Source organism: Vulpes lagopus, chromosome 3 (assembly GCF_018345385.1).
Source record: "Vulpes lagopus strain Blue_001 chromosome 3, ASM1834538v1, whole genome shotgun sequence".
Classification (NCBI taxonomy): domain Eukaryota; kingdom Metazoa; phylum Chordata; class Mammalia; order Carnivora; family Canidae; genus Vulpes; species Vulpes lagopus.
The window spans coordinates 56,454,374-56,478,317 of NC_054826.1; the positions used below are offsets into that span (position 1 = coordinate 56,454,374).

Consider the following 23,944-nt stretch of genomic DNA (forward strand, 5'->3'; position numbering starts at 1 on the left):
AAACATATAGAAGTGATAAAACTTTAAAATTTTTTATAGTTTCAGACACAGCTTTTATAGCTCCATACTCCCTTTTTGAGATAAAATTGAAACTACTCTGAACTCTTGCTCTTAGATTTATTTTTAAGCGTGGAAATTACTTATTATTTGCCAATATCTGACCTCCATCAAGTTGTAAGATGTATTCCCCAGACAAGCCATATTATCATCCCAGGATGCCACAACAGAACACCATGGATTTGGTAGCTTAAGCAATAGGAGTTTATTTCTCACAATCCTGGAAGCTGGACATTCCAAGATTAAAGTGCTAATTCCCTTTCCTTGTAAGGGTTCTATTTCTGGCTTGCAGGATAAGCAGACTTTTGAGGTCCTCACAGGATGAAGGGACAGACGGGCAGAGAAAGAAAGAGGGAAGGGGCCAGAGAAATCATCTGGTGTCTCTTCCTCTTCTTTTAAGGGCACTAATCCCATAAGGGGGGCCCACCCTCATGAGCTCATCTCAACTTAATTATCTGCCAATGTCCCATCTCCAAAATACCACTACATTGACAATTAGGGTTTTGACATCTGAATTAGGAGAGGGCACAGTTCAGTTGATAGCACAAGCCATAATTTTCTTTGAGACCAGTTGTGCAGACAATAAAATGTTTGTTTAAGCTCTGATTCTTACTTGAATTTGGATAAAATTTTAAAATGTCAAAATTGATACATATAGCTTAAAAAGTCTTAATTTGTTGTAGAGAAGCTTAAAGCGTTAGAACTAAAAAAAAAATCTTCCTTTGTAAATTATATGTCAGTATACTTTGTCATTAGATTTGTTTAAAAAAAAAACCCTTTATTCCTTTGTGGTGCCTATTTCTGTATGACTGAATCATTTTCTTTGTCTCCCGCTGATTAGAAAGCGTTTGGAGATGAGCTAGATGAAACTTGCTAAAGTATCTGGAATAGAAAATTCTCACAGTAGGGCCTGCTAACTTGATTGCCTCATCACCATGGCAACGCTCATCATCGGTCAGTATAGCCAGGTAATGAGATGGCTTAGTTCAATTAGGATTTAAAATACCCTTCTACCATCGCGTATGAATTTACAAGAGTATTTGTCTAAAAATAGGTCGTGCTGTCCTATGACTCATAAGATATTTTGTATTCACTGGAGGGCACTTACAAAGGCAAGTGAGCAAATCCATCTCGAGGTTCCTCCATTTGTTCCGTCCTCGAACAAAATATAACGCCTAACTATGTCTTTGGAAAAACAATATGTTTACAGAAATTCAAGAATATGCTGTGTTGATTAGATATGATTTGGAAAATAGCTTCAGACATTTATACATGGCCCGTTTGGTCTTCGGTTATCGGGAGCAGAAAAAAGCTGGTTCAGAAGAGACATGCATCATTTGGGGTTGGGGTTATTAGTTTCAAAGGGAAGAAGCATACATCGGTGAGTAAAGGTGTGTGTGGCTCAAGTGGAGATAAATGTGTCTAAGAAATGAGTTTATGCTTGTGGTTCAGTTTCTTCTCTCATTTTCCATGTATTCCAGGCCTGAGGCTTTCTTCCAGCCTGCGCTCCCGCTCTGCTCTCCTGGCAGAGCACAGTTAACCTCCCACTTAAGTGAAAAATAGAGGCCATCTGGCACGCACTCCTACCTCTCCACCTACAAACATCTGCATCCAGTGGACTCCTTCAGGTTCTTTTCCATATCTACCTTTCATCTCCTCTCCTGGATTTCAGTTTTTCACCAACTCTTTGGCTCTTCTTGCTCTGGCGAAGATGCACGTCCACATTTCTCACATCTTAAAACCACAGAAAGAACATAGTATTAAATGTGCCCTTGCCTTTTTTTTTTTTTGTGCCCTTGCCTTCTAATTTTCAGTTTCGCTCTCACCTTCCGAACCAAGTCTTTTAAAAGAGATTATTTTTTCACTTCCCTTTGACTCTATTGCCCGCAGAAATCTGTCTTCCGTCTCTAAAATGAGTTTCTACTCTCATTTCCCACGTATTCCAGACCTGAGGCTTTCTTGCGGCCTGCGCTCCTGCTCTGCTCTCCTAGCAGAGCGCAGTCAACCCCCCGCCTTAGTGGAATCAGCCACAGCCAATTTAATGAGGCCTGTGTTGTGCACCAGGTAGTAGACAGCGGCTTGGTGACACAATATTGAGTCAGAGGCGTCCCTGTCCTCAAGGCACTGACAAATCACAGTTCTGATACACCTTTCACCACTGAACACATTCCTCTTAACTGTGAAATTTCCAGTCTTTGCCCTTTCTAACCCTGTGGAAGCTGCTTCCTAGAAATGACCTTCAGACAGTGTCCCCATCCTACCCCTTCACTCGGCCACCGTCCTCAGGCTCTTCGGATGCTACCTTTGACATCATTTAGCCGTGAGTCTCTGCCTGTGGGGACTTTGGACCTTGTTAGTTCCATGGGCCTGGCTGCATGCCCCCTCTTGTGAGATGCCATCCCTAAACCTCATCTGTTGGGTTCGACTGCATTCCTTAATTCAATAACACTTTGCTTATATAGTCATTTCACCACCACGCACTGTCTTCTAATTTATTATGTGGGCTGTCCCCTGTTTTTTTTTTTAATAAAAAAATTAATTTTTTAAATTAAAACTTTAATTAAAGTTTTATTTTGATATAAATGTAGATCTCCACACTGTTATAAGAAATAATACATAGAATTCCCACGGACCCTTCGTGCACTGGTCTCCAACGGTGAAGTCTGCTAGAACTACAATACGACAACATAACTAGGATATAGACGTTGACATAGTGATGATACACAACACTTCGATTATCACAAAGCCACTTTGTGTTGCCCTTTTATTTTTATTTTTTATTTGCTTATTTTTTTGTGTTGCCCTTTTAAAGCCGTACTCCCCTTTTACCCCTGCTGTGGCCCTAACCCCTGGCAAAAACTAATCTGTCCTCACGTCTATAGTGTTGTTGTTTCAAGAATGCTGTTTAAACAAAATCTTGCTGTATGCAATTTGGGGGGGATTTTTTTTCCCCCTCTCTGGGCATAATTCTCTTGAAATTCATCCAGGTTGTCATGATTGTGTATACGAGTACTCTGTTCTTTAACTCTTTCCCTTGAACAGAATCTGTGTATACCATAGTTTATGTGACCATTCAACCATTCGAGGACATCTCCCCATTTGGAGGCTGTTATGAACGAAGCTCTTCTACATGTTAATATAGAGGTTTTTGTGTAAACATAAGTTTCCATCTCTGGGATAAATGTCCAAGACTGCAATTTTCTGGTCTTATGGTAGTTTTTTTTTTTTTTTAATGAACTGCCAAACTGTTTTTCACAGCGTACCATTCTTACATTTTCATGTATGAGTGATCCAGTTCTACATCTTCATCAGTATTTGTCAGTACCATTATTTTCTATTTTAGCCATTCTGGTAGGTGGGTAGGGATAACTTACTATCGTTTGTATTTGCATGCTCTGAATATCTAAAGAGGATGAATATCTTTCCATATGATTATTTGCCATCTATCTTATTCAGCAAAATATCTATTCATGTATTTGGCCATTTTCTAATTGTATTTTAAAACTATTTTGAATTCCTTATAGATTCTAGGTGTTAAAACGTTCTTCTTGTATTATGCAGTTTACAAACACTCTCTTCTAATGTGTAGTGTGTCTTTTCATCCTCTTAACATGATCTTTTGCAGAGAAAAGTTTTTAATTTTCACAAGGCCCAATTTATCAATTTTTCCTTTTATGAATCATCCTTATGGACAATGAATTTTTGTCCTAGTCCTAGATTCCACCGACTTTCTCCTATTCTTTTTCCTAATAATTAAATTGTTTTGCATTTCACATTGCAGTCTGTGATAATATATCCTGAGTTAAATTTTATGTAAGGTGTAAAACTTAGGTCAACATTGTTTGTTTACTTTCCCCTTGTTATTGGTCCCATCATGTCTTCCTTCTGAAATAAAGCATGGGGGAAATGTGGCAGGTGGCTTTGTCTTATAGTTCAGTGGTGGCAAAAGTCCTTACTCCCCATTTCGCCTTCTTTGACACCACCCAAGAGAGAAATCAGAGTGTGACTCATGACTGGTGTCATGGTGTGGTGTTGAAAGTCCAGGCGCCTCACATGGTTTTTACCGACATCTCATCAGGGATTGGTGGCTTGTTACCACCTATTAGGGATAAAAGTATTCTCCTCTCATCTTTGTCTGACACTACTCTGGTGGGGACCAAGGTAGTGAACTTCATTTACAATTTCCAGAGAGTAGAAGTCTCGGCTCCTCACTTACCCTTTACTTAAATGGATGGGGGAGAGACCATCTGTGGTTTTTGGCTGGAGTAGAACAGTTACTGCCTCAGGGTTTTCTATCTTCTATATTGTATTTGTTTTGGCCCTTTGGGTACAAAGAGCAGGATTTTGTTGTTTTGATCTGAACATGTAGGCATATTCTGGTTGCTGGTTTCTTCAACCTCTTCAGGCTCCAAATTTGGGATACATAAGGCAAAACAAAAACCCACCAGGAAATTCGCCACCATTTTTGTTCTTCAGGTTCTGAGGCCTCTAGACAGTCTTCCTTCTCTTTATCTTTCAGAGTCTTCTTTGTATTTGCTTTAGTTTTACTTAGTGGAAGAAATGGGAAAAATATGTCTACTCTATCCTCCCAGAAATGAAAACTTTCCATTTGTTTTAACATTTGTTAATAACTTAGTGCAAAAGATTCTTAGTTAATGTTTTACCCTCCCATTCTTCTATTTATAACACCTCATTGTCCCCGAGGTCACAGGCTTTGTCCATAAATCCAACAAACTGGATTTGATAACAGACATTGGCCCTTGGTTTTTCCTCAAAAAGCCCGTTCATGTCAGGCAACAACAGGTGATTCTGGAGTCCTTTCTGCATGAATTCAGAAAGTTAAACCCAAATAGGATTGGTGTGCTCTTAAAGCTAAACTGGGCTGAAATGGATTTCATTGCAGGGAAGTGGCATGGGTATTTGATCTAAATTTGGTATTTCCAATAGAAACCACCACAAATGACAAAGATTACAAGGATAGAGCAGTGTTTCCAAGGGAAGGGCCATTTCTTTTCTCTCTCCAAATGTCCACTGCCATGTACAACTCCTGTCACAGTAGCTACTAAAACGTTGGTACTTAAAAAACCTAGTATTGCATTAAACGAGATTGCCTTCTTAGATAGGTTGTTAGGTTTTATTTTATAACCCAAACCCATGTTCTATAGTGAAATATTCTAATTTGAATAAATGGGCTCCTTATTTTTGTTTAACCACAAAACAAAACTTTTTGTTTGTTTTTAGTGTATGTTTTGTTTAAACTTGACATCCTTAATGAATATCTTAATAAAAATTTTAGGTAGATTTTATTCTGCTATGCATTTTATGAATTGGCACTGGAATAAAAAAAATATGAGAATAGTATTAGAAGTAAGTGACAACCTGCCACTCAAACATAAATATGAGTCCCACTATATTTAAAGCTGTTGATTTAAAGCCATCTGTACAAAGCATTAAAAATAGTTTAATGACACCCACACTGTGCCATCAGTGAGCACTGAATTAATTGACTGCTAGCAGCATGCAAATCTGCTGGTGAGAATGGTTCCTTAGCCTGATTCTGTCTTAACAGGCATTTCTTGTTTGTCTGTCTCATTCCCAAAGAAAGGTCATTACTTTAGAACTCTAAGATGACCTTTTCTGAAATGCGCAGGGCTAGCTTTTCTTAAGAATGGGTCACTACCCTGAATATATCTGAAATACCATAATTATGATGCTCATTAGATTATTTGTTCTGATTGTGTCAAATGTAATGTGTACTAATTACATAAACTATAGTCAAAAATTAACAGACTTTTTAAAGAAAAAATATGCAGTTTCCTACCATCATAAAAAGCTAACTGACAGTTTTCATTTTTAGACTTTTTTTTATATACAGCTCTTGTTTTTGTGAAGGTAGGAGTAGTATAGAAATAATTTTAAATGCCATATTTCTTATTTTAAATGCCATATTTTTTATTTTTTTTGAAATTCTCTTTCTGGATTTTAATTTTTTATATTAATTCCTGTATAATTAACATACAGTGTTATATTAGTTTCAGATGTACAATATAGTGATTCAACAATTCTATACATTACTCATGGCTTATAAGTGTACTCTTAATTCCCATCACTATTTCACCTATCCCCACATCCACCTCCCCTCTGGGAACCACCAGTTTGTTCTTTATAGTTAAAGATCTGTTTGGGGGTTTATCTCCTTTTTTTATTTGTTTTGTTTCTTCAACTCCACATATGAATGAAATCATATAGTATTTCTCTTTCTCTGACTTATTTCACTTAGCATTACACTCTCTACCTCCATTCATGTTGTTTCAAATGGCAAGATTTCATTCTTTTCATGCCTGAGTAATATTCCATTATATATATGTGTGTGTGTGTGTGTGTGTGTGTGTATGTGTGTGTGTGTGTGTGTGTATAGTAGTTTTGTAGTTTTGGTTTGCATTTTCCTTGATGATAAGTAATGTTGAGCATCTTTTCAGGTATTCCTGGGATGCAAAGGTGGCTCAATATTCACAAATCAATCAACATGATATATCACATCATCAAGAGAAAGGATTAAAACCATATGATCATTTCAATAGATGCAAAAAAAGCATTTGATAAAGTACAACATCCATTCATGATAAAAACCCTCAACAGAGTAGGCTTAGAGGAAATTTACCACAACATAATAAAAGCCATATATGAAACACCCACAGCTAGCTAACAGAGAGCTTTTCCCCTAATGTCAGGAATAAGACAAGGATGTCCACTCTCACCACTTTTATTCAAAATATTATTGGAAGTCCTAACCATAGCCATCAAAGAGCAATAAGAAATAAAAGACATCCAAATTGGTGAGGAAGAAGTCAAACTTCCACTATTTGCAAATGGCATGATAATATATACAGAAAACCAGAAAGACTCCACCAAAAAATTGCTAGAACTGCTAGGATACAAAATAAGTGTACAGAAATCCATTTCATTTTTATACAGTAATAATGAAGTAACAGAAAAAGAAATTAAGAAAAATATCCCATTTATAATTACACCAAAAATAATAAAATACCTAGGAATAAACTGAACCAAGGGCATGAATGACCCGTACTTTGAAAACTATATAACACTGATGAAAGAAATTGAAAATGATACAAATGAATGGATTGGAAAAACAAATATTGTTAAATATATCCATACTATTCAAGGCAATCTATAAATTTAATGCACCCCTATCAAAATACCAAAATATTGTTTTCACAGAACTTGAACAAACAGTTCTAAAGTCGTATGGAAACAGAAAACCCCAAATAGCCAAAGCAGTCTTGAAAAAGGAAAACAAATTTGGAAGCATCACAGTCCCAGATTTCATGATATATTACAAATCTGTAGTAATCAAAACAGTATGGTAGTGGTATAAAAACAGAGACATAGGTCAACTGAACAAAATGGTGAGCCCAGAAATAAACACAATTATATGGTCAATTAAATGCTATATTTCTTAATAATATCACATGGAATTCATCATATCACATGATCTTCATATATTTTTATTACAAAAATATCAAGAATGTCATAAAAATCAGTGATAATGTAACTGCAAACATGCTAAGATAGTATTGATTGATAGTAAGATTTTTTATAATATTGCTTCAGGTAAATATTAAATAACCTTTGGAGATAAAATAGAAATTTCCCCTTATTTGGCTCTTGTTTTAAGAAATATGCACAGGGCAGCCCGGGTGGCTCAGCGGTTTAGCACCGCCTTTAGCCGAGGGCCTGATCCTGGAGACCTGGGATTGAGTCCCACGTCAGGCTCCCTGCATGGAGCCTGCTTCTCTCTCTGCCTCTCTCTCTCTCTGTGTGTGTGTCTCTGATGAATGAATAAATAAATAAAATCTTTTTTAAAAAAGAAATATGCACATAAAGTTCATAAAACAGAAGTAAAATGTAGCAAGTTATTGTAAAGGAGATATTTTTATAATATAGTCTTTTGAAGATCAGATGTTTTGCTATTAAGGAAATATGATTTATCACTGTATTTCTTTTCATATCCTACTTTTTGTGGCCTACAAAATTTTTGGTCTACCACAAAGCTGCAAAAATTTCGCTCCTAAGTTTTCTTTTAGAAGTTTTAGAGGTTTATCTTGTACATTTTACGTTAGAAGTATTTAGGATGAGTTTTTGTGTAAACCATCAGATAAAAGTCACATTTTTTCCTTATGTATATCCAGCTGCTGCCAAACTATTTGTTGAAAAGCCCATCTCTTACCCATTGAACTACCTTGGTACCTTCTTCAAATACCAAGCAACTATGTATTTGAGCTTATTTCTGGACTCTCTTCTACAACATTAGGGTGTTATTGTTATGCCAACACCATATTGTCTCAACTATTTATTGTAACTCATACAAATTTTGATATATTATGCTTTGATTTTCATTCAGTTCAAAGGTGTTATTTCTTAATTGAACAGTGATTATATAGTGGTGTTTTGTTTAATTTCCAATTATTTCAGGTTTTTCCAGGTCTTTCTCTATAATTTACTTCTAATTTTGTGTGTGTGTGTGTGGTCAGAAACATCCTCTTTATAATTTCAAATTTTTGAAATTAATTAGTACTCTTTAGAGGTTAATAGTCTAATTTGTTGAAAGTTCCACATGCTATTAGAAAGAGTGTATATCCCCCTCTGGTTGGGCAGGCCAAAATGTCAGTTAGATACTATAGAGGCTTCTATATACCGATTGATTTTCTGACTACTTCTGTAAGTTACTTAGAGACAACTATTGAAATCTCTAGCTATAAGTGTGAATTTGTCTAGTTCTATCAGGATTTACCCTCATGTATCTGAATGCTCTATTTTTGAGCTTTAAGATGGGCATTTAGGAATTTGATGTCTTCATTCATTCATTGGTCATTATGAAATAACACTTTTTATCCCTGGTAATAATTTTTCTTCTGGAGGCTTCTTTGTATGAAAGAAGTAACTCCATCTTTCTTTTTTTTAATGTTTTATTTATTTATCCATGAGAGACACAGAGAGAGAGAGAGAGAGGCAGAGACACAGACAGAGAGAGAAGCAGGCTCCATGCAGGAGACTGATGCAGGACTTACTCCCATAACTCTGGGATCTCGTCCTGAGCCGAAGGCAGATGCTCAAACGCTGAGCCACCCAGGCATCCCAACTCCAACTTTCTTATATTAGGATTGGCATTATATTTATTTTTCTACTCATTTACATTTGCTTATCTGAGCCTTCATATTTAAAGCCAGTTGCATATATGTAGCATATAATTGAGTTTTGTTTTTTATCCAGTCTGGAAATATCTGCCATTTAGCTAGAAGGTTTTTACCATTCATATTAAACATAAGATTCAATTATTGAGTTGAAATCTATTATCTTACCACTTCTTTTCTGTGTTTTTTGTTTGTTTGTTTTTGTTTCTGTGGGGGTGGTAGTGGTATATTTTCTATTTTTTTTCCTCTTCGTGCTTTCTTTCACTTAATTATTTCAATGTCCCGTTCTTTCTCTACTGTTGACTTATTATGTATCTTAGTGTGTGTGTAGTGTTTAGAATGTGTGCCTCTTTAATTTAGCACAGTTTATCCTCAAGTACATTATAGTACTTCACCTATAATGTAAGAACCTTATGACAGTATACTTTTGCTACCCTTTCATTCCTTACACTTATTGCTATTTCTTTTTTCATATTTTAATCCATGCTTTGGATTGTAATCCATGCACACCATAAGTTACCTTCTAAAGAAATTCTAACATACCCGATGTATTTATCTACTTACTTACCATTTCCAGCTATTTTGGGGGGATACATCTAAGTTTCCTTCTCATCAGGAAGCTTTTTCTCATCTAAAAAGGTCTCTATATTACTTTTTTTGAAGGAAATTTTAACTAGATATAAGTGATTTTTTTCCTTTTTAGCATTTAAACAGGCATTCCATTAAATTATGGCTTTCATAATTCTGACACAAAATCTGCTACGTTTTTTCTTTATTCCTCTGTGCATATTATGCCTTTCTTTTAAGATCTCCTCTCTATATTTAATGTTCAGCAATATATGAGGTATGATGCACCTTGATGCGTGCTGTGTGTGTGTGTAATTATTCTGGCTGGACTTTGTGAAGCTTCTTGAACCTGTTGCTTTAGACTTCTTATCCAGTTTGGAAAGTTTTCAACCATTTTTTCTTCAAGTATTTTTTCTCTGACCTTTATTTCTCTTCTACTAGAGTTCCAAAGCATTAGACTGCTTGTTATATCTCTGTAGACTCCCAAGGACCTGTTTAGTTATATTTCAGTCCCTTTTCCCCCACCCCCATCTTCATTATAAGTAATTTATGTTGCTATGTTCTTAGATATTTTGCATTTCCTTCTGAGGGATCTAACCTATTATTTTCATCTAGTAAAATTTGTATCTCAAAAACTGCACTTAAAAATTTCTAGATGTTCTCTTTTATAGCCTCCATTTTTAAATTATATTATCAATTTCCTTTCAATCTTTGTACATATTGAACATGTTTATGATCACATTTCTAATGTTCTTGTCTGAAAAATCCCATTATCTACTATTTCTGAGCCCTATTTCTATTTTTTTCCCCTGATTTTGGGCCAAATTTCCTTGCTCCTTTTATAACAGCAATGTTTGATTAGATGCCAGGCACAGTAAATTTTATATTTATTAATGTTGCACTTTTGGCATTCCTTGAAAGAGTGTCAGACATTGTTCTGGAAGGTAATGTAGTTATTTGAAATGTTTGATCCTTTTGAGGCTTATTCTAAATCTATATTTTGGAAGGATATTTGGTTAGGTACAGAGCCTGCTTGAAAATCATTTTATTTTAGCAGTCTAAAGATTCATTTATTTGTCTTCTATTATGAAATCAATTGTCTCATTTTGACCTGTTTAAAAGTAAGATTATTTCATTGGGTGATTTTAAGCTATTTTACCATGAGGTACATGATGTAGCTTCTTTTCATGTATTCTATTGAAGATTAAAAGTACCTCTTGAATTTGTGGTTTAATATCTCTGAAAAGACTTAGAAAATTATCTTTCATTATCTTTGCCAAAAATTTTTTTCTTTCTAATTTTTTCTACTTTTTGTTACTCCAATAAATATGTTAGACTTTTTAAAAAGGCATATAACTCTTTTTTCCCATTAATTTTATTCCATGTGCTATAGTAATGATACTTACTTTAGATTTCTCTTCTAGTTTCTTTATTGATTACATAAGTGAGGAATTTGGGGATTATAGACTAATGAGTATTTAACTTTTTATGAAACTTTCAAATAAATTTCTGTATTGGTTGTGATAGTTCCTTTAGACTGCATGGGAACCTGACTGGCTCCTTATCCTTGCTAACACTGATATTATCTATTTATTAAAACCATTCTTGTGCTTTTAATTTGCATTGCCCTAATAACTAATGATTTTCGTATAATTAAAGGTCATTGTAATGTTTATTGGTAAAGCTATCTGTTTTTATTGAATTGATTATCTTTTTATTACTGAATTGAAAGAGTCATTCATGTATTATGGCAAGGAGTTCTATGCAGAATTATGTGTTTCTAGTATTCTCTCTATGTGTGTAATTTGCTTTTTTATTTGCTTAAAACTATTTTTGTTCAGAAGAAAATTTTAAGTTTCATGATATCTAGTTTTTTTTAAGTTAGTGTCTTTCTTAAGAGATTATTGACGAATGTCAGAAATATTCATTTATGTTTTTGTTTTAATGATGCTTAAAATTTAGTTTTCACATTTAGGTCTCTGGTTCATGGTTTGATATTAATTAATTTTATCTATTATAGGAATTAGAATACAAGATTCATTCTCTTCCATACAGATATCTAATTGTTCTAGCACCACTCCTCTTGAATTAAACTGAGACCCTGGTAAAAAATCACGCAAACATATATGTTTGGGTCTATTTCCAGACTCTCTTTTGGGTTCCATTAGTATATTTGTCTATCTTTATAGCACTATCACATTTAATTACTGTGGCTTTATACTAGTTTTTGAAATTGGGTAGGGTAAAATCTTTAACTTTTTTCTTTATTTTATTATTTAATAGGTCCTTAGTACTTTTAAAGGAATTTTAGAATAAACTTGTCAATTTCTACAAAATATCCCAGTTGAATTCTTATTAGCATTGTGTTGGCTTGCTAGATGAAGTAGGGGAATATGGACATCTTGATATATGAGTTCTTCATTTATTTTATGTCTTTTAGAATTTTACATAGCAATGTCTTATACATATTATTTAAGTCTGATTTAATTTCTCAAAGCTCTATTTTGTAGCTAATTTGCATATTTTGCTAAATATATTTCTGAATATCAATGTATTTTGTATTTACTGTACATATTTTAAATTATATTTTGTGATTGTTCATTGTCATTTTATATATATAAAGGTGATTTTCGTATATTGACCTTATATCCTCCAATCTTGCTAAATTCATTTATTAGTTCCATTAGTTCTTTGTGGATTCTATGGAATTTCTATAATCTTCTTACTATCTAAATGTCTATAAGTCTACAGTGGTAGTCACAGTTTCATTCTTGACATTAGTAATTGATGTTTTCACTTTTTTTTTTCCTTGATCCATTTTTTCAAGAATTTTTTAATTTTAAAAACATTTTCAAAGAACTGTCTTTTAAAAATGTGCCTATTGTATTTTTTCTTTCTGTCTCACTGGAATCTGCTCATTTTTTTGCTCCCATTTTTAGCCTTCCTTCCTGTATTCTTTTACCTCACATTGGGATTTCTTTTTTGCTTAATCAAGAACCTAATTAGCTAGCATAGGTTTAGTGGTGTGACAAACAATCCGAACATCTATTCTTAACACAATGCAATTTCAGATTTTGCTCATGTAAATATGAAGATCTTCATGATTGCATGGTTATTTTGGGAGAGCCCAAACATCAAGTTATAAGCTGAGGCTCTTCCAATTGATGACTCAGGGGTCCAGAATCCTTCCAATTTACGATAATTGCATTTTCAAAACATAGCCTTGTAAGTCACCAAAGAAGGGAAATAGAAATTGCAGAAGCCATTCCAGACACTTAACAATCTTGGTGTGAATAATTTGTTTAAATTTCACATTGCTTGTGTCTACTCAACTTCATCTCATCTAGATGAAAAGGGACTGAAAATATATAGACTCTGACGTGAGAAGTGCTTTTCATTCACAGCCCTTCATTTTAGAGGACAGCATATTTTTGCTGGTTAGCTAATCTTCTTTGCTATACCACCATTTAAAATCCCCTGTAATGTAGATCTCTGGGTGAAAACATTTTTTTTTATCTTTATCTTTAAAAGAACAGTTTTGCTGATAATAGAATTTTAATGTGGAGAATATTTTTCTCAATATATTGACTACAGTTCTCTATCTTTTGGTTACTGAATTAGTTTACTAGGAGTGCCGTAACAATGTACCACACACTGTAGCTTATACAACTAAAACCTATTTTCTTACAGTACTGAAGGCTAGAAATCAAAATCAAGAAGCAAGCCATCGGGGTCGGTTTCTGATGAGACCTTTCTTCCTGCCTTGTGGACTATTGCCTTCTTGCTGTGTCCTCAGATGGCCTTCTGTGCATGCTCAGAGGTGAGGAGTAAGTAGTTCTCTGGTGTCTCTTTCTTTTCTTATAAGGTCGCCAGACCTATTATATGAAAGCCCCATTCTTACAACCTCATTTAACCTTAATTATCTCTTTAACAGCCCCATCTCCAAATATAGTCACACTGGGGTTAGGACTTCAACATATACATTCAGGGGATATACTTAAGTCCGTATCATCACCTTTTTTTGCTTTTCAAAGTCAATTGTAAGCCTTAGCATTTATTTTGAAGGATAATTTTCCCCTCTGCCTACCTTGTAGATTTTGTTTTCTCTTTTACCTTTGGTTTTATAAAGTTTTTTTTTTTAATACATTTTTTTAAAGATTTTATTTATTTACTCATGAGAGACACAGAGAGAGGGGCATAGACACAGGCAGAGGGAGAAGCAGGCTCCATGCAGGGGCCTGACGTGGGACTCGATCCCGGGTCTCCAGGATCACGCCCTGGGGACGCTAAACCACTGAGCCACCCGGGCTGCCCTATAAAGTCTTTTTTAATGGAATTTTACTATGTTGTGCCTAGGTGTGAACTTCTTTTTTATTTATCTAGATTTGGATTTTTTGTGGTTTTTGAATATGAGTATTGCTGTCATTCATAAGCTGTGGGAAATTTTTTTTATCTATAATCATTTTAAATATTACCTATTCTCCATTGCCTCTCCTTCTGAAACTCCAATTAAATATTTGCTATTTGCTAGTCATTTTTTCCCCCAAGGTATCCTTTCTGTTCCTTACTTATATTTTTTATTCTCTTTTTGTCCTCCTGGCTTTATTCCAAAAAACTTCATACTCCAGAGTATTTTTGAACCTTCTGTCCTTAAGATATCTTTTTAATTCTAAGCTCAACCTTAATGAGATTTTCTGGTGATAATTCATTCCCAGGAGCTGGGAAACTTTGTCTTAAGGGACGAGACTAAATGTTTTAGGCTTTGTCAGTCAAGGAGCAAAATCAAGGATATTGTGTAGATTATCACATAAACATTTAATTTGTAAACCATTTAACATGTAAACGCTATTCTTGGCTCATGTGCCATACGAAAACAAATTGTTGTATAGATTTCACCAACAGGCCATCATTTGCTACTTCCTGAATTAACTTATTTATTGAATTCTTATAATATTTATTTTTAGTTCTAAATTTTCTATTTAGTTTTTTTTCCTTTAAGGTACATTACTATTTCCTGTTGACTATTTCCTGTTGCCTCATAATAGGATTGGCTCGAATTTCCTTGAACAAGAAAAGTCTAGTATTTTTAAGTCTATCTCATAATTTGGTAAATTAATTGTTTTTTTTTAAGATTTTATTTATTTATTCATGAGAGAAAGAGAGATAGGCAGAGACACAGGCAAAGGGAGAAGCTCTGAGAATCAAGCTTCATGAGAGCTATTCATTTTTTGAACCTGCTTGGGAACCTGCTTCCATGCAAAGAGCCTGATGTGGGACTCCATCCCTAGACTCTGGGATCATGCCCTGAGCTGAAGACAGACTCAACCACTGAGCTACCCAGGCATCCCTAAATTAACTGTTTTAACTGTCTTTTTGTTTAGGTTGCTTCTTGCTCACAATGACTTGTCTCCACATATGCCCAAAGAAACTTTAGTTTTGGGGGACATTGCATTTGAAAAATTATTTTCAAAATTAATTCAATCTCTACAATGACTACATCTTCCTCCAGAGAAAGTGTTTGGGTGTTTATTATGCTAGCAATTTGGATCCACTTATCTAACTTTAAGAATTTATAGTTAACATGATGTAAAGAACATGTAGCTCAGTTGTTCATCTAGAGTTCATGCAGTTCACCCTTGCGTACAGCATATTGAGGGAGGTGTTTACCAGTGTTCCTAACTGGGGCAGGCCCTGGATTCTGACTTTCACCTCTCTGGCTTCACACATTACCAGAATTGCAATTCTGCCCCTTTATCACTTCTTCCTTATTGGGAAATGGTTCCAGAGCAAGAGTGGCTCTGAGTGGTACAGTTCTCTCAGTCCCCATCATCTGTTGTACTTTCATCATCCGATCTTTGCCCTGTCATTCCTCATTGTCTTGGTAGCTTTGTGATGCTTTGTAAACTTTCTTTGTCAATTTCCTCCAAACATTTTATCATCAGCCTCAGATTTTTGTCTGAATTAATAATTTAATCAGCAGTGAAATATCTGTAAATACAAATGTTCTTTTAACTTTCCCCAAACATTCTCTTGATTCCTATCTCATAGGCAATTTATATGTGTGTGTCCTTCCTATTCATATCTTGATGCTTATTAATCATCCATTTAGAGCATGTACGTAGGGTCTAATTGTGCATTTGTGTATACATAAATGTTATAAAACTCTGCTTATAATTTTGTAATATCCCTTTATTTCATGCCTTATGTTTTTCTGGGAAGTTGATATGTGCATATTTAGTTCATTCATTTGAAAATATGTATATTTCATCCTATGATCAAACCATAAGTTTTAAAACCTATTCCACTGTAAATAGATATGGTTTCTTTCTTTCTTTTTCTTGTCAATTTTCTTATATAAACAGTGTTGCAACAGTAATCTTGCATAGATTTTCTTCTGCACATGTATTTGAATTTCTCTAGAAGTTCTTTATTTTCCTCCTTAGAGCAAAGCTGGGTCACACTTTATAGTCTCCCCTTATGTGGAGTCACAGTCACTGAGATTATGTCTGTTTCTCTAAGACCAATGGCACTTCCCATAGTTGACAACATCCTTCATCAGAGCAAACCGGACTAATTCAAGCATCTCTTGTTCCTGATTAAATATCCTTTCTCATCCTGTCTTCTTCTCACTACTCACTCTTCCTGAATGATTGCTTCTACCCTAATGGCTTCAATTTACAACTCTATGTCTATATAGAGTCTGTACCACATTTTCATCCCTTACTCTTTTTTTGCTTTGGCTTTTTCATCCTCACAGATGGATTCACCTTGTCCCAAGCCTAATTCATCTGATATTTCAGACTATTGTTTAGATCTCTCCTGTCTTCATGAGAGCTATTCATTTTTTGAAATTCAGAAACCCAGTGTTGAATACAGGCTTCATCTTTACATACAGATGATCACTAAGACGTATTGGCTCTAAGTACCAAGTGGCCATTAAATCTTTTCTTACTTCTTCATCTTCATTGCCATGACCTCAGGATTTTGTTGTTGTTGTTCAACTTACATACAACAATAGTATCATAGTGGTCTTTACATCTTGAGACAATGTATCTTAGTAATGAAGAGTATGGATTTCAAAGGACAGATGGATATGACTCGAAATTGTAACTGTGCTCTTTACCAGCTGAATGACTTTGTGCAATTGACTTAACCTTGATAAGATTTAGTCCCTTTATCTATAAGTGGGGATAAATATATGCTTTCTCTATAATGTTGCTTGAAGATTTAATAGGATTATTGAAGAAATAATTTAGTACAATTACAGGAATATAATAAAAGTTAATGACTAATGACCAAAATGTTCTTAATGACTCACTCAGCTTGACTAACTTTAAACAGACTTCTCTCTGTCCCTACGTCTTGGGACTCCCTTTGCTTAGTGCATTAATTTTTTAAAAAAGGCAAAAAAAAAACCCTCTCTCCTCTTATTGCAATGGTCTTGAATGAAGTTTTCTTTGCCTGTTTACATTGTCCAGTGTAATTTTTACTTCGAAACTGACTACAATTATTCATAGTTAACAACTAGAATCATCTGTCCCCAATTCATACTCTATGTCACGTTCACCAAGACTTTTTTAAAATTGGAAATCTGATATTATTTTATTTGTACTACAAAATCCTTAATGAATATTCAGCATCTTCACATGAATCCCTTGGCATGTGAGCAAGATACTTTAACACACACACACACACACACACACACACACACACAGCTTTTAAAACTAGACTACTTTTTAGTGTGATGTTGCATTTCTTTTTTACATGCATCCCAATTTCTACAAGTTACATGTAGATGCCAGAATATGCTATTGGGCTCCTATATTTGAGTCCATAAGTTTGTGATGAAGTCACAATGAGTATCACTGGCTTATGGAGAATTAAATATATGAGTTAGAACAAGAGACAAAGCTAAAACAAAGAAAGAGCCAAGATAGAAATGAAACTTGTTAGACTACACATCTAGGAAGAGATTTCTTCCATCACCGAGGCTGTGGCTTACATCTGCAGCCTTGTAGCTAACACCTCTTCCTCCTTGCCGATGCCATAAGCCTGAGCATTCATAGAGTTACTGTGCTCTATCCAGTTCCAACTGAGATAAATTTTTAGAAGGAAGATCTATAATTTTTTAATATTGTGTCATGTTTAGATATCATTTTGGAAGAAAAAGGATAAGATCATCTGTCTCAATATTTGGGATACTTAAGAAAAGTGAACACAGATTCAAAATTAAGTGTAGAGTGTCTCTTTGCTGCATCTATTGAGAGAATTAAGACCATTCTCAGAAAATGTCGACATTCCAGAAAATGTCGACATCACCCTGAAGGGATGCACTGTGATTGTGAAGGGCCCCAGAGGAACCCTACGAAGGGACTTCAATCACATCAACATAGAACTCAGTCTTCCAGGAAAGAAGAAGAGGCTCCAAGTTGACAAATGGTGGGGAAATAGAAAAGAATTGGCTACCATTTGCACAATCTGTAGTCACGTTCAGAACATGATCAAGGGCGTGACACTGGGCTTCCGTTACAAGATGAGGTCGGTGTATGCTCACTTCCCTATCAATGTTGTTATTCAGGAGAATGTTTCTCTTGTTGAAATCCGAAATTTCTTAGGTGAAAAATACATTCACAGGGTTTCGATGGGGCCAGGTGTTGCTTGTTCTGTATCTCAAGCCCAAACAGATGAGTTAATTCTTGAAGGAAATGACATTGAACTTGTTTCGAACTCAGCTGCATTGATTCAGCAAGCGACAACTGTTAAAAACAAGGATATCAGAAAATTTTGGGGTGGTATCTATGTTTCTGAAAATGGAACAGTTCAGCAGGCTGATGAATAAGCTCTGAGTTGTCCAGCAAAAGAAACAGCAAGATGCCAGATGATTTTTCAGACTTATTTGTGATACCTTAAGAATGCAATAAAAACTATACTGATTTGGGGCTTAAAAAAAAACAAACAAAATTAAATGTAGAAGTTAAGAAAAAACTTAATTAAACCCTTACAGATGAAACCATGCAACTTTCTCTCATTTCTGGGATATTTACTCACTATAATTTTCTTTTTCTAAGCATGGTGGACAACAGAAATACTATCTTTGAATATATATCATAGTGAAAATATATTAAAAGAAAAAAATATGATGCATATTATATGTATAAATATTTTAAGAATACATGTAATCAATCCTTTGGCTGCATCAGGGATATGCCCCTGTTAACCTGCTGTGTGAAGTCTAGAAGAAAACACACTGGAGTTCTTGAAAGGAGAACTGTGAACAAGAAACTTGGAAAAGTAGTGAAGACTGATTGCTAGGGATTCAGGAAGAAAGGAGCCATTGTTCAAGGTAGCCTGTATCCATTTCCTAGGGTTTCTATAACAAAGTCCCACAAACCAGGTGGCTAGAAGTCTGAAATCAAGGGAGCAGCAAGGTTGGTTTCTTCTGAGAGTTTTAAGATTTTATTTATTTGTTCAGGAGATACACACAGAGAGAGGCAGGCTCCCAGTGAGGAGCCTGATGCAGGACTCAATCCCAGGACCCAGGATTACAACCTGAACTGAAGGCAGATGGCCAACTGCTGAGCCACCCAGGTGCCCCTCTTCTTATAGTTCTGAGGGAGAGTTTATTCCACGTCTCTCTCTTGGCTTCTGATGATGGCTGGCAATCCCTGGTGTTCCTCGGTTGTAGATGCGTTACTCCAATCTCTGCTTCCATCTTCACATGACATTCTCCTTGTTTCACATAGCCACCTTCCTTCTGTGTATCATTCCTATTCTTATAAGGATACCAACCATATTGGTTTAAGGACACAACCTACTCCAGTGTGAACTCATCTTAACTGACTATGTCTATGATCTTATTTCCAAATAAGGCTCATGTAGTGAAGTATTAGGAATTAGAATTCCATCTTCTCTTTTTTGAGAGGGACACAACCCAACCCATGACAAATCCCCTCGCTAAACAGCTGATGTAGTCTCAGGAAGGAACTCTAATATAAAAGCTTCACTTTCATTGCTAAGATCCCCAAAATTCTGCTGAAGGAAACCCTTAACAAGCTGATGAAAAAGCAGAGACATTTCCCTGCTGATCTTGAATGGAGGTAGTCATCAGAATTGGTGGTCTTAGGTGTCATTGGAGGGGTTGTGGTCTCTCTAGAAATGAGAATTGAGGACAGTTTTCCACAGGAACAACTTGAATGGAAGAAAGCAGATAAGTAGAGTAAGAGGGGATTTGGAAGGAATAATAGAGAGAAGAGGGTCTATCATACCTCCTATTTATTGTCTTTAATGAAGACTCTATCCCTTTAACGAAGATCCTATTCATGTTCCTGCTTTTTATTTTTTTTTATTTTTTTTTATTTTTATTTTTTTGTTCCTGCTTTTTAAATTTTTATTCTGGGTCATCTTTTCTCAACCTATTCTCTGTCTCTGATAGTGGATTTTTACTCTTCTTTGCCTTGTCAATTTTGCCTCCTGTCTCCCTAAATGTATCTGAAGAGCCAAGAACAAATATTGGCACAACACGTATTTAGTAGATACATAAATTTTGTATGTCAAATGTTGCTTTTGTTTTGGTTAATCATTTTTTTAAGATAAGTTCTTTTTCCTATCTTTTTTTTAAAAAGATTTTATTTATTTATTCATGAGAGACACAGAGAGAGAGAGGCAGAGACACAGGGAGAGGGAGAAGCAGGCTCCATTCAGGGAGCCCTACATGGGACTTTAACCTGGGTCTCCAGGATCATGCCCTGGGCTAAAGGTGGCGCTAAACCACTAAGCCTCCGGGGCTACCCTGGTTAATCATTTTGAAAGATAAAAAATAAACCCAGATATCTTCCCTTTGATACATGGGTGAGTTGCCTTTGTCTGTGCAATTCACTGGAGTGATAGCCAACTACCCTTTACAAATCTAGAGGTCAATTAGCTCATTAATGAGCTCCTTTCTTCCCTATATAAGCAGATTTGTGTTTTCTTAACATGCAGCTCTGTTGGACTGAGGAGAGATTTCTCCTATCTTTTGTGCCTAGTTCTCTGGCTTTCTGAATTCATTTTAAACACATAAAAAACGAAAACTGGGGCACCTGGGTGCCTCAGTGGTTGAGCATCTGCCTTTGGCTCAGGTCGTGATCCCTGGATCCTGGGATTGAGTACTGCATCGGGCTCCCCAGAGGGAGTCTGCTTATCCCTCTGCCTCTGGCTCTGCCTCTCTCTCTCTCTGTCTCTCATGAATAAATGAAATCTAAACAAAACGAACAAAACAAAAAACACTAAAACTGCTAGTTTGTAGCATCTGAGGCTAATTCTGTTTATACTGTTTTTCCTGGCATTAAGTGTGCCACCACCAGTTGATCCTGCTCTGGTTTGGTTTTGGATTCCATGGTCACCATATGGATATGTAGAGAGAGGTACTCAAGGAGACTCTGGGAGGACAGCACTCTGTCCACTTCACAGAGGAACAGCCTTGCAATGAATACAGTTAGAGCCACCATGCTTTTATTCAATGGGATCTTGCATTTCTGAGCATAGGGAGAAGAGTGAAGAAAGGATAAAACATCTTCTTATGTTCTTTCAGACCAGGCCATGTTCTTTCCCATGGCTCTGCATATGTAGGCTGCACATGGAATTCCTGAATGTAATCCATGGTCTTTCAGTTAGTGAAAATGTCTCTCAGTTTCTAGCAATATGTGGATAATTTTCACATTTATCTGTTGCCATCATTATGTGAAAAGTAGGGAAAGCTGAATCAGGAATTAATAGCAAACTGTATTTTTTAATCATTTTTTTCCACAAGTAAAGATGCTTTAATTTTTTTGGAATATAAAGGAGGTAAATCGTGTGTGTATCTACACACACACATACACACACAAACACACAGAAAAAATTAAGTACTTGGTAGGAAGATAAGATTTATCAAGAGAAAGGATAAATTCCATTAAATCTATTTCAAAACCGTAGTCCCAAGAAGATATTTAAACTAAGTGTGCTATAAATTATTTTTAGAGCCATAGACTTAAAAAGAAACTTAAATGCAGAAAAAGATGAGATTTCCAGGGAGCAAAAGGAGAAAGAGACTATAAAGTCATGGGGAATAAGTATTTCAATAGAATAAGCTGCTTCATTATAGGAAACAGGTTTTTGGCAACACTTTCAAAGTATTTTGACAAATGTAAGGTGAATTCACGTAAGTATCATAGAGTGGCAGAAAAAAAATAGCTTCTGAAACAAAAAAATAAAATGACTACAGTTTACCCTTGATAAGTACCCCCAAAGTAATCCAATACTTTCAAATAAAAATTATATCTTGAGGTCACTGGAATGAGAGAAAATATTTTTATTTACATAACACGATCAACATCATGCCCCCCTAGTCTGGTCAAGCAATTTTGAGTAAATTTGTTTCCAGTGGCATTGGAGTAATGGAGATCCCAGCTGAAAGAGCTCAGGATTTTGACATTTGGATTTCTCCTCTATTGTACTTTGCCATTATAAAATGGTAGACAATTGATCTTAGTGTGAAAGGCACTTTCAAATATTTGCATGTTGCTATATATATTTAAGTGCATAGAAATTTACAGGAAGTATAACAAAGAAATTAGTAGGAAATGAATAACTTTACATTAAGCATAATTGTGGTATCAACAAAAAAGGAGATATTATAACTACTGGAAATTTTGGCATCTATCCTTGAATCAAATCTCTCTAGATATATTCAAGACTGCTTTGATATAAAAAAAAAAAAAAAGACAAAGAACCCAGCGTATTTTGATTACCTACCCGAAAATTAAAGGCAGACTTTTACAATAATATATTCATTCTGGTTTTCACTGCTTCTCAGATCCTTTTAATATATTTTGTTCCTACATATTTCTAATGTATTGTTCACTTACATGTACATTCGTTTTTACAAGAAAATTATCATTTAAAATGGTAGTGTCAATAACCTCACACTTTTCCCATCGTTTTCAGGTTCTAAGAATTATTTTTTTTAAACTTATACTTGTTTAGGCCTGTAGAGCTTAAACAGGTCATTCAACTATGTCATCATTAAAAAGAAAAAAAAAAACCTCATAGTAACCATGTAAAGCAAATATTATCTGTCCTCCGTTACATGTAAGGTAAATGATTTGATCAAGAAGACACAGGTCTTAATTGATGAAACTAGATGTTAACTCTCCTTTTATAAATTCTAAAAATCACACTTTTCAAATTGCTTTTTTTCCTTTTATTCCACTTATTATCACTTAGGATTTTTTTTTCCACTTAGGATTTTTGACTAATGTCATGACCATTTGGTAGGGTGATAATGTAGTGAGGAAAATCTAGAAAATTCCGAAACAGGGCACCATCTTAAGCAGAGAGAGAGGTCTGGCCCTGATCTAGAAGGAGGAGAAGCTATATGGGAGCAACACCCTATGGTATGGATAGAATGGAGATGCGCATCACCAAAATAAAGTCATGAGAGGGAAAAAACAGGACATTGCTCTGCCAAGTCAATGATAAAGGCAATTACCATCAGGTGCCAGCTGAGGTTCAGAGGGCACTAATTTGAATTAAGTGGGCAAGGCTTTGGCCATGTCTGTTTCCCTATGATTCCAGCCTCTCCCTAGCCCCCTCCCCAACCTCCCCACCACTTTTTTTTTATCTTACACCAACAGAGTAATTCAGGAATGACCACTTGAAAATGGGAAAGATGCAACTGGGAGCAGCATCTGCCTTCTCTGTTTCCTACAGTTTGTGAATTCAGCATGGTGGGGGTGAGAAAAGCCAACATGGGAAGTGGCCTGATTTCAAGAAATCTCAAAAATGGTTCTCACAGGAGTAAAACCAAAGTGACACTGCAAGGCTGCCTCCTGGGCCAGCAGTGGGAGTGGAGGAGGAATCAGGAATGAGGTGCCTCTCATCCTCTGTCTACCAAGTTGGGGGTAAAACTACATCAGCACAGCTTCCCAGAGCCTCATGTCCCCATCCATCAATGGAAACCATACTGCTTCACAGACACCTCACAGGGAAGCTATGAATATTCAGTGAGATAGAGCATCCTCTTGCTTATCCAAATAATAATAATAACAAAACAAACAAACCCACTATTTCTGCTTTCTCTGGCTTTGTGC

The 23,944-nt window shown here is 35.5% G+C and overlaps 1 protein-coding gene across 1 annotated transcript in view; it reads left to right on the forward strand.

The window, feature by feature from the left end:
• Positions 1–18,769, forward strand: part of LOC121487005 (60S ribosomal protein L9-like) — a 37,605-nt gene extending 18,836 nt beyond the window's left edge. Inside the window, exon 3 of the mRNA XM_041748488.1 lies at positions 18,104–18,769. Within this exon, the coding sequence (XP_041604422.1) occupies positions 18,104–18,675 (572 nt within the window). The 3' untranslated portion in view covers positions 18,676–18,769. The remainder of the gene's footprint in view (positions 1–18,103) is intronic.
• Positions 18,770–23,944: the final 5,175 nt, after the last annotated feature.